Source organism: Pocillopora damicornis, chromosome 4 (assembly GCF_964200805.1).
Source record: "Pocillopora damicornis chromosome 4, jaPocDami1.2, whole genome shotgun sequence".
NCBI lineage: Eukaryota > Metazoa > Cnidaria > Anthozoa > Scleractinia > Pocilloporidae > Pocillopora > Pocillopora damicornis.
This window is the reverse complement of record NC_142673.1, coordinates 7,971,365-7,986,858: the sequence shown is the minus strand read 5'-3', so window position 1 is coordinate 7,986,858 and position 15,494 is coordinate 7,971,365. Positions and strand designations below refer to the sequence as shown.

Below are 15,494 nucleotides of genomic sequence, written 5' to 3'. Positions count from 1 at the left end.
CGTGGTCATCGTTTCTTTCTTTTACATCCATTGCGTTATTACACTGTGCGTAGCGAAGTGGATTGGCGAGAAGATTCCTGTTCTGTAGCTAATGGATAACATTCAATACAGGACCTTGCTCTAAGGCCGTATACTGATGTTATATTCTTGTTGAAAGAATTCTGATAAAACACTACTACTAATAGAAACAGCTCCAGCCTTGTTCTGGTTTGGTGAAACATATTTCACATTAATACGTATAACGCCCTTGCACACCTCGGGAGTCATCGCTGTGACGTGGTTAGCGTTCACTCGGAGGGGGTGGTGGAGTTTGCTTTCGTGCGCGATCGTTTGGGAATTAACGACTGCTAGGACGCTTAAATGTTTCCTTTCTTTTTTACATCTACCAAGATGGACTTAAAATACAGATTGGTCAGTATTTATTATGTGTGTTCGTTATCGCGCGTCGTCTCAACTTACATATTAGTAACAGATTTACACTGGATTTCATTCTCCATTTGCCGTAATTTAAGCGAGTGTTTTTGTTTTAGGGGTGTCCTCTATCCGCCTTTTCTATGACTGAAATCCGCCGCGTCAAGATTTGATTTTTTTCACCGTTTCGTTGTTGATTCGTGTAAACTTGAAGGTGAGAAAATTGTTTATGAATAGTTAGTTATTGATCAACCGATCGATAAAGGGCTTCAGTTTTCTTGTTCGGTGGGGTTCTTTTAACGATTCAGAAGGCGCGTGCAGCTGCAGTCCTTACATTGTGTTTTCCTGCTTTAGTAACATTCACTGTAAAGCTACATTATGAGCTACAGCAAGCGTGCTTTTCAGAGGACCGTGGTGTTATTGGAAAAGAAGAGGACTGCTGTTCCTGTGAACGCAGAAATGAGTCGGCTTATAAATGCCAGGCGGGTGATGGACATTGCCTTTACAAAAAACCACACCGCTTCTCAGATAGGCGATCTTCTTTGCGGCGCTTTTCCTTCTTTAGTTGGAAAAGACCTCGGTGGGTAAGTCTTGTTTCTCTTGTCACTCGCTTCTTCTGAACCAGTTCGCTTCAAGGTGTAAGTTACTTCAGACAAATTCGCTATATGAAGTTTCTGTCGAGTTGATGATACTTACTGATAATTGTCCTACATTTCCCATACGACAAAAAATTGAATTCAGTCGATTTAAATTGTTCAAGTGGAATTGGACTCTACTTGTCCATCTAATTTCTAATGAACCTAATAGATATTTTTGTCTTCTCGCAAATTTCGTTTGGTTGTCTATAAAACAGAAAAACTAAAAATCTGTCAACCTCTAAAGTTATAATTTGGTGCCTCATTCACTTCGGTAGACACAAAGCAGAAAATAATTTGTGAGTAGAAGGCACGTGCGGGATTGATGAGACGTCGCTTTTTCTCGCATAATCACTTTTGGCTTGAGATTTAAACTCTAAAGATTTCATTTTTGGCTGACTTTCGATATATTTTCATGAAATTTGGAGATAACGTCCCCCAAAAAAAGGTTCCCTAACACTTCGCTCAAGCTCAAAAGCTCTAGTTCGGAGCGTAACCGCACAGTTGGCAGAAACTCTTTTCGAATTCAATGTGTTGACCACGTTCTCAATGAAAAACGAACGTCAAATAAACTAATCTTGTCAACAGTTCAGGCGTTTAAAAGCTCCCTTTCCGCTTAATGATAAAAATTTTAAAAGTAAATTATGTAACCCAAGTCATTAGTTTGTATGCTATTTCCGCTCATGCGCTAATTTTCCTTCTGTGATACCTTGGAACGCCGGATGTACTCTGCTAAATAGTAGACGCGCTTACTCAGCTATTTCAATGCTTGCACAATCATTGAAAATAACCAGTCATTCTTAACTTGCTTTTTAATACTGTTATCATAAACTTTGATGAAGAGGTTGGAAGAGTGAAAACCAAACTTTTCCAGGAGGAAAAAAAATTTATCCAGTCATTTGTTACCCTTCCAGATAAAATGTAAATTTCACACTGGTCTTTTAAGAATATTGGCCCCTATGATTACAGTATGTTCTAGTGTCTTTACCTTTCTCTAACAAATGCCACCTATATGTAATTTCTGCAAGTGCCATGTTTTAAGAAAATTTCCAGTAAAATGAGGGAAATCAATTCAAAATTACAATATAATGAATTGTTATGATTGGTGATACTAATACCTAATATTTCCTTACTCTAGGTTAGAGTTATTCGCATCATACTGTAGAGGGCATGCCATGTCGAAGGTTGCGACTGGCCTCCAAGATGGTGTGAAGCTACTGGAATTATTTGGAGGATCAAGGAAAAAGAAAATTTTCCTGTGGCTTCCAAATCCCGGTAAGTGACTTAACTTTTATTACAAAAAACTATTAGCATGATGTCTTTCTTTCTCAGTCCTCTTCATTCTGCTGAACCTTTTTGGTCTCATGTCCTCCACTTCATGCCATGGAAGCTGTCTCTTCCCCATTTCCAAAAATTTTTTTTCATCAAGTGTTATAGTTCCTTACTGTTGACATCTATCCTCAAAATTGGCAACCTCATTCTTGATTTCAGCCTCACATACCTCAACATCCACACTATCAACTCCAGTACCTTCATCGACCCAACCTAACCCCATTCCTTCACTAGCCCAAACTAACCCCACCCCTCCACTAGCCCAACTAGCCCAACCTGACTCTACCCTTCCACTGGCCCAAAGTAGCCCCACTCCTCCACTAGCCCAACCTAACCCTGCCACTCCACTTTCCCAACCTAACTCCAATCCTCCACTAGCCCCAACGAACCCAACTCCTCCACCAGCCCAACCTAACCCCACCCATCCACCAGCCCAAACTAACCACACCCCTCCACTAGCCCAACCCAACCCCACTATTCCACTTACCCAACCTAACCCCAATCCTCCACTAGCCCAACCAAACCCCACTCCTCATTCATCCCGACCCAGCTTTGCTCCTCCATTGGCTCACCCCAACACCACATCATCCACTTCAGAAATTGGATGTAAGGAATATTTTTTCCATACACACACTACGAAGGACAAAAAAAATAACAGTACTGAAGAAATACAAGCGCAATTGATTTGAATTGCAGTTCTTTAATTAGTGATATCCAGCATACACCTTAACAATATTTATGTTTATTATCATGAGAGATTATGACCAACTGCAGCAATCCATGCATGATGGTAAGTGGGTGTAAACATTTTGAGGCTGCAGCTTCTTAAATTTAATTGTCTAACATATTCCAGGTCATGAATGATTTATGAAAACTATTATGCTCATGGTCTGATACCAAGAACTTGTTTAAACATCCCTTACCGAAACATCACATCAAACTAAACAACCTGTAATGGTTGAAGTTGTTTCCTTGATAAACTGTCCATTGCAATTTTCATTTGTGCTGATGTTCATACATTTCAACAGATGATGATTTACCTGAAATGTTATGGCTTGCAGATGATCAACCCCAAGGTATTACCAGTTGATACAACAACCCACTCATCTGGGTTGTTGTCATTATTTGTTTTTAATTCTCTACGTTCAAAGAAAATTTACAATTTTAACATTCTTCCCACTTATTCTTTCAGTCAGAACAGATGCCCTTCAAACAGGTAAAAACTGTGATATCTTGCCATTGATTGGTTAAGATTAATTGCGAAGATTATGATTGGAGATAAATTGTACCATCATTATATATGTGTGCCATATTAACCAGACTTTATTTGTGGATTAGTATAAATATTTTAATTTTTATTGGTATATCATCTTTACTATCACTGATTGCTGCACTGGCTTTATGGTGACAATTATTTACAGTACAATACATCAATCGTGGTCAAATTCAATGTTCTAATGGGAAAACATTTCAATGTAGTTGGTGTCCTTCGAGAAGACTTAAGCCCAGTGGGAGTTGTTCGTCAAAACCTCGGAAAAGGTACCGTTAATTGTAAAGGTAGATTGGATACACAGGATGCATGCTTCAACACAGGTTTTACAGTAGTTTGCCACGCTTCATTTTTTTCATGTAGTTCAGATTGTAAAGAGAGTGGGCTTTACTACTTGCCCTGAAGGGCAAGCCATGACTAGCATGGTACTGGCCCTTGAGTGATTTTTACTGGCCCAAAATGATGTGATTTGAACGAATCTTGAAAAAATCTGCCTATCCATTGGGCAAGTGAGAGTAAGAATTCACTAGCCTAATCAGAAAATCCACTGTTCCTGGGCTATCATACATAACTTTCTTTGCACACTGTAGTTGTAGAGTTGAGTCAAAGTATTCATAAAGGAATTTAAGACCACTGAAGCTTAATGTCTTTCTTTCATGTGTACCACTTAACAAATTCAATTGTGTTGGTTATTTGCTTCCCTAGTGGCATTAGGGAGACTGGACAGGGTGGAGGAGGTACTTCTATGCGAGAGGGAACTTTACCAAAACTATGCTGTGCTGGAGTCCCTACCTGTCTTCTTAAATCTCACCTTTGAAGAGGCTAGTATTGAATATTATAGCTCCACTACACATGGAGGTCTGTGTCTAACTAGTGTGCTAAACATATGCGAAAAATGAAAGATATGTGTGAAAGGTTCCATACATGTACATTTTTGTCCACTTCCTTTGCATGTGGCTACAGAAAAGTGCTACACCATAACTACAAAACCTAGTGTGCATGTTAGAGTTGCGACTAATGTGGTTATAGGGGCTCCCTACTCTAAGCATACAAGATATTTGAGTGAAACTACATAAAGCTCTAAGTAATGCTTCAATTTCCCTTTCACTGAGGGAGGGAAAAGAAGAAATAGGACTTAAATTTTAGTGATTTGGCTTTCAACAGGTTTCCATTAAGCTCCTACCCAATCAAAACACCCCAAAGAATACCCAAAAATAAATTGTCCAGCAACAACCCCTTCCTCTGCATTCTTAATAGCATTTGCAACAAGGACCACTATCATTACAAAGAAATTTCAAATCAAACTCTCCTTCCTAACACATTTCAATTCTGTTAAAGAACTGGAAAAGTAGATTTCTCTGAAAAAACCAAATTTTCCTCAATCAAATGCTTCTCTTGCTTGCTTTTTTGCAGATATGCTACCAGGCAAAGATAGATTTTAAAATGTTTACACTAATTATCATAAAACTGGGCGATAATTTTGATCCTGTGCGAAGGTTAGCTGCTTGCTGTTTGTTGTTATAAAATTAGGATCTTGTGCCTGTACAGCTACAGTGTAGTTATTAAGACAGCATAACCTTAAAGTTCAAATTTCATTGCCTAGTACTAGAAATTCAAATAAAGGCTAAGGGATTCCTGGTCAGAAACTGAGACAGGTCATATATCAGCCATTTCCAGAAGTCATAGCATTATGTTACTAAACATGACATGACACAACACTCCAACAACTAGAGTATGCACATGTTTTACAATTTTCCAACTTATATCAAATTCCATACTCAGGTTATCAAAGTGAGAATAATTCCCATTTGTCAACAAATCCTTAAAAGTAATCAGTTTTGTTTCTATTTTTAACTATCTGCAGAATTTGTAGCATGCTCCAAACATTATCAGTTGATCTGTACTACTGGATGGCATGTATGGAGAGTGCAAGTGGGAGAAGAGGTAAATCAATTATCCCAAAGCTGATTCTTGGTATAGATGGTGTACACTGAAGAGAATTAAGCAGTATAGCAATTCAAGAAGAAAGCCAGAAAAATTCTCTGTTTAGTCAGCTTTCATCTGATCATTGTCTATACATTTACACACAAACATGATAAAAGTATGACAGGTAAAAAAGGTTCCCTTCAGTAATTATAGACCTTACAGATAATGGATGCCCTCTGCAGCACTCAGCTGCACATAACTACATTGTGTTTTACTGGAAAGTTGTCATCGTTAAAACATTTTAAAATGGGATATTATGGTAAATGTAATAAAATAGAACAATAATGATATACTGTAAAAAGAGTTGGTGTTGTTCATTGTGGCGAGTATACTATGTTTTGATATATTATCACCAACAACTTCACTCAAAGATTTACCATTCAAAGCTGATTAAAAAATTTTTCTCTCAAGTTATTTATTGTAGTTTACATCAATTGCAGATGGATACTACTATTTTATCATAGAGAGTTTAGTAAAAATCTTTCTTTTTTCAGTGATATCAAAGTTTGGCCTAAATAATGACGAGAGTCAGATTTTTTTCCTGGCACCAACCTCTGGCAGGCCAGTCCTGGTTGAACGTTTTTCAGGTAGGTTTTCATATTTTAGAGTAACCTTCAACATACATTATTTACCATTTTCTGTAATCTGCACTTTTCAAACATACACAGTACAGCACTTACCCTTTCAATCATGCAATCACAATGAAAATACAATATGCACTTGACAGAAGGATGAAAATGATACACAAGATATTGGCAAGGAAAAAGAGGAAACATCTTTTGCAGTAGTTGAGATTACCTTCCTTGCCAACACCAAAAGTTGCAATGTTGAAAGACACTCTTCCTTGAAAGTTCATAACTTGTTTTGTTTAGGCCAGACCCTTGCCAACATCAACATGGGTGACATTGAAGATTGCATTCAGCAGGGCCAATTGGCCCTTCAGAATTTAAAGAAGAAATGGTAAGATAATCAGCTCAACAAAATTCCTTTATTATTAATCCCATAAAGTAGACACTTGTCATGACTCATATGCGAGTCATAGAGAACCATATTAAATCAAACAGTGGCCCAAATTTGCTTGTAGCACCTAACCTACTTTCAGAAAAAACATGCTACATGTACCACTTTTACAGTCCAGGTTTCAAAGTGTACCTAACTGAGGCAAATTGTTCTATATTTTTCTGTCAGCAATAAAAAGGAGGATCAAACCACTAAGATGGATATGGAGGTGAATAGTATAATATTACATACCTATAAAATGTCTCTAACATATCCCTACAATATGTTGCGTTCCACTAAAGCCAATTCATAAAGTTTTGACATTGATGAATGATAAAAGTATAAGTTTATGTCAACAGAAAAACCAGGCCAATGAACATAGAGAAGTATGTCCTGGAGTGTTCATCAAATATTTAATGTCATGCTAGTGTCTTTGGTGATGAGTAGGAGCAAAACTTTTAATTTTTTAAAAACAATAATTTCCAATATTGCCTACATACTACAAGACCAACCAGGAGATAAAAGAAAGAAAAAAATCTTTCAATAACATTAGGTAAAAAGTTTACATCACTATGAAAAGAGAATATTGGAATCAAAAGAATGACTCCATAGATAGCTCCAGCAATGCTTGTAAAGGTAACCTCTCAAAATCACTAGATAATTGCTGCAGTTATTTTCTGGCCGACAGACCTCTTTGGTGTTTTAATTCCCCCTTCTCTCTACTTGGAATGAAGTCAACGAAGTTCAGCAGAACAAAACATAAGAAATGTTTTTCCCTTTTAATTTCATAGTTAAGAGAGGTAAGGGGTCAGCGGGTACTGCCTGAGGACAAAGAGGGCATTACAATAATCCTACAGTATGGCAGTACCCGACTGAAACGCAAATTCAAAGCAACTGCTCTTTTCCAGGTATTTACAGTAACTTGTGTATGAGTGGTTAATATGAATACATTTATGATCAATTATTGGAATGATAAACACAATGTTTCCATCTCTCTCTTCTAGGGATTTACAATAATACATTTTATTCAAGATATTTAGATATTTTATATATGTACATGGTCACTTACTTAGAAATATTAATCTCCTCTTTTCATTGACAAATACTTCCTGATCAGAGGAAACAAAACTGAATTATATTGATTTACAGTTTAACTGAATATTTGAAGTACCCTCAATACATGACAAGAAAAAAGCTGCTCCAGACCCCTAATTCTAGTTTAAAAGGCAACCCACTTTCCAAATGAAAGGAGCACCCGCCCACTGCATGCTATTTTGTATTTTTCCTAGTTACAATTCGCATTAGAGACATTTTTGAAAGAAATTTATCTCTTAACAGGAGGTGTATGACTGGGCAGGGTCACAACAGAATGTGCCCCTAAATTTTACTCTGCAGAGACAAAAGCACGTGGTCAAACACCAAGATCCCCTTCTGGGCAAGGAGGTGCTAGATATCTGCGAGAGGGTACGTACATAAAGTTGTATCTATTATGTTGATTTTTTCTTACACAACAGGAGTCCCAGTAGGGTTCAAATTTTCCCCTCTTTGTTACTGAAATAACATCATAAGACAATAAAATATTATTGCAGCCGCCAAAACCTTTAAGAAAAACAAATAAACCCGTTGATTTAATTAAGTTCTTTAATTTTACTTCAGTTAAAACAACGTACCTTGTCTTTTTCGATTTATCAGAGTAAAAAATTCCGAAATTCTTGATTGGTGCTGGGCGATCTTACACCTCTTTCCACGGTACAGAATCGTCACGAAGTTATTTATCAAACGTTTCAAAGGCTGTTAGCGTCCGTAAAGACACAACAAAACTCCAGTAATGGCCACTACTGTTATTGTAGCTGTGAAAAGCTTAAACCAGTTATCTTTCATCTTCTTTGTCATGTATACGGCACAACGCATATCTTACTTCATATATTCCACACATTATGTAACATGGCTCGACAACTTCGAGATGCTTTGCAACTTCACGAGAAAAGAAGAAAATTTGGGCATGAGCAATCTGAGGAAACGAACGTTTTACTTAGGAATAATATATATTCTCCGCAATTTCAATTACAGTACAATATATTCAATTAGTGCCTATACTTCAAATGGTGTTTTGCTAGATGGTTTAATAGACGAAACAATCATTTCAGCAGTAACATATCAATTACATCTTCACAAATCTATTTAGGATCCAGAGGAAGCCAAGGCTCTCCTAGATGACCAGGTAGGGAATCTTTTTTGGTTTTACACTGTGTTCTCAATTAAGAGCTTAGTTTGGAATTTATTATTAATTACATGCTGGAACAAGATAAGCATTACCTGACTGCATTTAAGGGCTTAGTTTGGAATTTATTATTGATTACATGCTGGAACAAGATAAGCATCACCTGACAACATTTAAATAAATCCTCACAATTAAAAATTGATTTATCATTTTCTCCTGGAAAGGGAAATCTTGCAAATCCAACAACTTAGGCAGACAAACAAAACCTTACACTTGACAAATGACTATTGTTTCTCTCCTAAACCACAACACACTCAAGGGAGACTGACAAGGCCGGTTTCCCGACCAGGGATAATGCCTTACTGCCACGACACTTGTTGGGGGATAGGGACAAGACTATTCTCCTGACCAGGGATGAGGCCTTAGTGCCGTGACACTTGGGGGAGACTGACAAGACCGTTCTTCTCCTGACCAGGGACGAGGCCTCAGTGCCGCGACACTTGGGGGAGATGGACAAGACTGTTCTCCTGACCAGGGACGAGGCCTCAGTGCCGCGACACTTGGGGGAGATGGACAAGACTGTTCTCCTGACCAGGGACGAGGCCTTAGTGCCGCGACACTTGGGGGAGATGGACAAGACTGTTCTCCTGACCAGGGACGAGGCCTTAGTGCCGCGACACTTGGGGGAGACTGACTGGACTGTTCTTCTCCTGACCAGGGACGAGGCCTTTGTGCCGCGACACTTGGGGGAGACTGACAATACTGTTCTCCTGACCAGGGACGAGGCCTCAGTGCCGCGACACTTGGGGGAGATGGACAAGACTGTTCTCCTGACCAGGGACGAGGCCTTAGTGCCACGACACTTGGGGGAGATGGACAATACTGTTCAAACCATTTACTTTAATACTGTTCTCCTGACCAGGGACGAGGCCTCAGTGCCGCGACACTTGGGGGAGATTGACAATACTGTTCTCCTGACCAGGGACGAGGCCTTAGTGCCGCGACACTTGGGGGAGACTGACAAGACTGTTCTTCTCTTGACCAGGGACGAGGCCCTAGTGCCGCGACACTTGGGGGAGATGGACAAGACTGTTCTCCTGACCAGGGACGAGGCCTTAGTGCCGCGACACTTGGGGGAGATTGACAAGACTGTTCTCCTGACCAGGGACGAGGCCTTAGTGCCGCGACACTTGGGGGAGATTGACAAGACTGTTCTCTTGACCAGGGATGAGGCCTTAGTGCCGTAACACCTGGGTGAAACTGACAAGACCAATCTTCTCCTAAACAGGGACAAGGCCTTAGTGCCACAACACTTGGGGGAGACTGACAAAGACTGTTTCACTCCTGACTATAAGATTGGCAAGAATGTTCCCCCTTCTGGTGAATGAATAGGCTCTTGTAGAGACAAGACAATCAGAGAGTTTGCCCAGACTTTTCCCCTTTGACAGGGAAAAGGCTCACAGGGAAATTCTCTTTTAGTTATTGAATTTCATTAATTCCTTCAACGCAATTATTATCAAGTGCTCCCAGAGATACTTGAATGAGCTGCATGGTAGGTATGAAAATTTAAGAAGAAAGGGATTTATTAAGTGTGTTTGTTTTGAGTGGCAGGGAATTTCCCTAGAGTAATTTTGATACACCATTCCCTATGGAAGGTGACACATTGGCATTGACTTGCGTAACACTGTTATAAAAGCTAACACTAACATTAACATTAACATGCAAGACGATGCAAATGGTATCTACTCTAGTGGAAATGTTTGAGGGAGGTATGCTGTACAGATGAATTTGCTTATAAGCTGAATTATTCATCACCATGTTATCCATTTTGTGCAGCATACTTCCCTTCCCTTCATTTCTTTGCAGGTTTGCTTCGAGGGAAATGTGCCACTAGGCAAACAGTAAATCCTGCAAACGACAGTCGAGGATAAGAATTGTCTTTATGAGGTTTATGGTAGGTTTTCTAGCAAAACTTGCGAACAAAATTATTATCTTAGAAGACTTAAAATGCTCTTTATTGCATCACCTCAATAATGATGTGGTGGTAAAATCCATTACCAATGCCTGAGTTGATTGTTAAAGGGATTAAACCATCATCACTTTTACTGACAGATGAAGACCACCAAGACCATTATAAAAAGGAAAGAAGAATGGAAAAAAGAAGAAAAAAGGAAAGGAAAGAGAAAAGGGAAAAGAAGAAGCAAAAGAGCGAAGAGAAAAAAGAGGCAAGAGTAGATAAAGATGGAGAATGTAGAAGAGAAGATGCCAGCATGGAAGGTGAGGAAGGATGAGGTTTATGGTAGGTTTTCTAGCAAAACTTGTGAACAAAATTATTATCTTAGAAGACTTAAAATGCTCTTTATTGCATCACCTCAATAATGAAGTGGTGGTAAAATCCATTACCGATGCCTGATGTTGATTGTTAAAGGGATTAAACCATCATCGCTTTTACTGACAGATGAAGACCACCAAGACCATTTTAAAAAGGAAAGAAGAATGGAAAAAAGAAGAAAAAAGGAAAGGAAAGAGAAAAGAGAAAAGAAGAAGCAAAAGAGCGAAGAGAAAAAAGACGCAAGAGTAGATAAAGATGGAGAATGTAGAAGAGAAGATGCCAGCATGGAAGGTGAGGAAGGAGAAAAGGTAGAGAAAGAAGAAATAAAGGAAATCAATGCCGAAGGGGAAAAGAAAACAAGGGAAAAAAGAACTGGCTGCCAAAGGAAGAAGTTGAAGAAGTAGTCAGATGTTGGATAATGTAAGGATATTATGGGGAGAAGTTACTTGTTAATCACTTATAGAAGTTAAAGGGTGAAAAAAATTAATGGAAGTTTTTAACCCTTTAACTCCCGGTGGTGATTCACATAAAACTTCTACCTACAATATCCATACATTCTCCAGCAAACAGGTAAAGAGAATATTAAAACTTATCAGGTAGAAGCTGCTATCTTGATCTAGCACCAAGTTCTCATAACTAATTCACAAGGAAATGTGTAGCAGCTACAGGGGAGGATTAACAATCAGATCTTGGGAGTTAAAGGGTTAAACTAGTTTGTAATTTAATTATGTGAATGTTTGTTATTCATTAAGTATTTAGTGGTTATGATTACTCAGTAAGTAATCATGCATGTTTATAAATTTGAGTATTCTTGTTACCTATTTGTTGGATAACATAAGGATTTTATGGGAAGAAGTTTCTTGTTAACCTTTTAACTGCCACGAGTGACCCAGACAGAATTTCTCCTTACAATATTAATACAATATCAACCAGATAAGTGAAGAGACCAAAGAAGAATATCAATTTTGGGTTAATTAGTTGATCAATACTAAATTCTCTGACCTAACATCATAAGAATTGTATGGTTGATAGTAAGGAGAATTAAAAATTCAATCTGGGAGTTAAAGGGTTAATCACTTCTAGGAGTCAAAGGGTGAAAAAATGAATGCAAGTTTTTAAACTAGTTTGTTGTTTAATTATGTTAATGTTTGTTATTCATTAAGTATTTAGTGGTTATAATTACTCACTGAGTAATCATGCATGTTTATAAATTTTGATCAAAGAAAAATATAAATTATTGTTGTTGTGCTGTATCACATTCAACAGATGTAGAGCAGTTGTTAATTAAAAGTTAACTCTCAATCTTTTGAAACTGTTTCTTAATTGTCCCCTCAAGCTGCTACACAATTCCTTGTAGATAGCTTATGCAAATTGGGTATTAGATCAAGATGACAATTTCTACCTGATAAACATGAGTATTCTCATTACCTATTTGTTGGATTATGTAAGGATATTCTGGGGAGAAGTTTCATGTTTATCCCTTCTAGGGGTTAGAGGGTTAAAAAATTAATGCAAGTGTTTAAAATAGTTTGTATTCTAATTATGTTCATGTTTTTTTATCCATTAAGTATTTAGTGGTTATGATTAATCAGCTGGTAATCATGCGTATTTATCAATTATGAATTTTAATAAATTTTGCAAATAACATGTGCACTTTACAATGGCATGTTGAAAGTTATCTTTAAATATGTGGTAGAAAGGGAACGTCAAAGGAGGAGAGCATTTTGTTAGACACTAACATACACCTGTTTCAACAATAAAATGAATGTCCCATCCCTTACTATATCTCTTTTAAATATTCTGGATTATTCTCATATTAACGGGGAAGGGGTTGAGGGGAAGAGAGGTTAAGACCCAAAAAAGTTGCGTCATCATCTGGTCACGAAGTTTCGTAATTTTCGGTAGTTTAGCAGCCACGAAATAAGAAAGAATAGAGAACCCATTTATAGGCGATACACAAGTGTAAGGAAGCGTTCTTACCTAGTTCCTGCATTACAATGAGCTCGATAACGGTGTCGTAAGAAAACTGATACCGAATAGTTAACATTTCAATTTTTACATTCGCCTGCTTCCCGAGGTTTTTTTATAGTGGCAGCGAACTCAAATTTTTGCTTAAGTCCATTAATCCCAAACTTCATTAACCAGTCGCGTCTTTGAGCTTCTGCAATAAAGTGGGATCACTCACGGTTTCTGGGAAACCACTCGATTTTTAATCGTCACGATTTATGAGTCACTCGATAAACGATTTTCAACGAGACTCGTTTGTTCGAGAGAATCGAAGCGAGTCAGAGCGAGGCTCGTTTCACGAAACGAGACTCGTTTGACACAACGAGACTCATTTGACGAAACGAGACTCATTTGACGAAACGAGACTCGTTTGAAGAAACGAGACTCGTTTGACGAAACGAGACTCGTTTGACGAAACGAGTCTCTATTCTCGAACAAACGAGTCTCGTTGAAAATCGTTTATTGAGTGACTTATAAATCGTGACGATTTAAAATCGAGTGGTTTCCCAGAAACCGTGAGTGATCCCTTGGATCCGAATTGCTATTCGAGTACGATGAACATGAATCGAGCGGATCACTCACGGTTTCTGGGAAACCACTCGATTTTAAATCGTCACGATTTATAAGTCACTCGATAAACGATTTTCAACGAGACTCGTTTGTTCGAGAATAGAGACTCGGGACTCGTTCGTCGAAACGAGACTCGTTCGTCGAAACGAGACTCGTTTGTCGAAACGAGACTCGTTTGTCGAAACGAGACTCGTTTGTCGAAACGAGACTCGTTTGTCGAAACGAGGCTTGATTAAAAAAATAGCTACACGGAGTAACACTCTGGTATTTGCTTCCTCTTGCGTAGACCTTAGCTTCCTTGTTGTTGTTCCGATCTAAGAGACTTCATAGCATCGATCCTCGGCTGTTACAAAGATTTTCTTTCCAGCGAGTCTTTCTGTATCTCATTTTCGCACTATTCTGAGAGGAATTAGGAGCAACTTATTCTTAGAAGTGGAAAGGAATTTCCGCCACTGTAATGTTTTGTTGTCTACCCTAATGTTTCTGAATCCATGACCGCTTTCTGAGCCTCTCTGCTCTATCTCTCTCAGCATTCTTTACTGAGCTATCTCGTTTAACATCAAAGACTACGCCAATACACTAGTTTTCTGTTACTTCATGCAAAACTATTGACATCATTCTATCAGCCACCTCTGCAAATGTTTTTTGGTCGCCTCGCCGTATCTTCTGAACCATTGTTATTTCGTCAATAGTTCGTGCACTCCGCACTCGCAACGAAGAAACGCCATGTACTTGTCAAAAAGATGGACAGAATTGACACTACAAGCACTGGTCATATACTTCTGGAACAACCTTTTGCAGATATCATCATACAAATCACCAATCTCACCAAATAAGCCATCAACGATACTCTTGGACTGCTTATAATTCTCTTCTATCCAGGGCCTAAATCCTCGCCACGCCAGTCTCATAGGGGCTTCATGCACGAGTTTGTGGAGTCTAACACAACTATTTAACCTGCGTCCTTGTAGAACTTCTGCAACAGAACCTTCTGCTATCACACCAGACTCTACACACAGGTCCTGCAAGCCAGTATCTTTGAAGCGCTTGCCAGTGATGGACAACATGGTGCATGTTGTGTGGAATACTTCCATTTTCATCACCATATCTTTAAATTTCGCGCTTTGTTTCCATTGTCTCTCGCTTGCCTTTGCATACAGTGTTTAGTCAAAGACGACGACGATGTTCTTTAACTTGAGCGTATTCTTTTTCTTGAGGGACTGCACTAGAACCTCGTGAAGAGTAGCCATTTCAGTAGCAGGTACATCGATATTCGGGAGATATCTGATGACATCCAGTGAGACTTGAACCTCATTACGGACAGAAATGTTAAATCCAGTCTAGCCATTGGCTTTTTGGCTACCCCGCCAGAAAGAGTTTCCTCCAATCTATCGATATTGTCCCACGCGAGTGTTGTGTTGATATATGGCTTGATAGTTTCAGGCAAAGGAACGATCCCATACCCACATCGGTGTGGCATCTGGATAAGTTGAACATTGTTTGGCATACGGTAACAGCATTTGCTTGAGTAGTTTTTGTAGTCCTGGAGTAACTCCGTAAATGATGTCCTGGCCAAAAGAATCAACAAAGCGCGGAGGCGATCGGGATATTCTGCTGGGATATGTGTGTTCCCAGTTAAGAGAGTGTATAGAAACGCATCTAGTTCTAGTTTGACTGCACTTTCACATAGCTCAACATGTTTCGGAGGCCATGATATCGTACTAATATTTG

At 38.7% G+C, this 15,494-nt stretch overlaps 1 protein-coding gene across 5 annotated transcripts; it reads left to right on the top strand.

The window, feature by feature from the left end:
• The first annotated feature begins 266 nt into the window (after nt 1–266).
• LOC149046684 (uncharacterized) lies at nt 267–11,060 on the top strand. 5 transcript variants are annotated; one of them, XM_089203839.1, is made up of 17 exons: nt 267–411; nt 531–625; nt 766–995; nt 2,185–2,321; nt 2,538–2,984; nt 3,407–3,454; nt 3,571–3,594; nt 3,858–3,917; nt 4,354–4,469; nt 5,062–5,144; nt 5,513–5,592; nt 6,129–6,221; nt 6,507–6,594; nt 6,823–6,862; nt 7,972–8,097; nt 8,819–8,854; nt 9,330–9,566. In XM_089203839.1, exons 3-17 carry the CDS (start codon nt 790–792, stop codon nt 9,546–9,548), a joined length of 1,803 nt encoding a protein of 600 aa, XP_089059965.1. In that variant the 5' UTR covers nt 267–411; nt 531–625; nt 766–789; the 3' UTR covers nt 9,549–9,566. The 5 variants fall into 5 exon arrangements, with proteins under 5 accessions (XP_089059965.1, XP_089059963.1, XP_089059964.1 ...); XM_089203840.1 differs by lacking the exons at nt 267–411; nt 531–625; nt 766–995; nt 2,185–2,321; nt 9,330–9,566 and adding exons at nt 7,425–7,541; nt 10,721–10,808; nt 10,967–11,060 and having other exon boundaries at nt 2,720–2,984; XM_089203837.1 differs by lacking the exons at nt 267–411; nt 531–625; nt 766–995; nt 2,185–2,321 and adding an exon at nt 7,425–7,541 and having other exon boundaries at nt 2,561–2,984.
• The last annotated feature ends 4,434 nt before the right edge of the window (nt 11,061–15,494 follow it).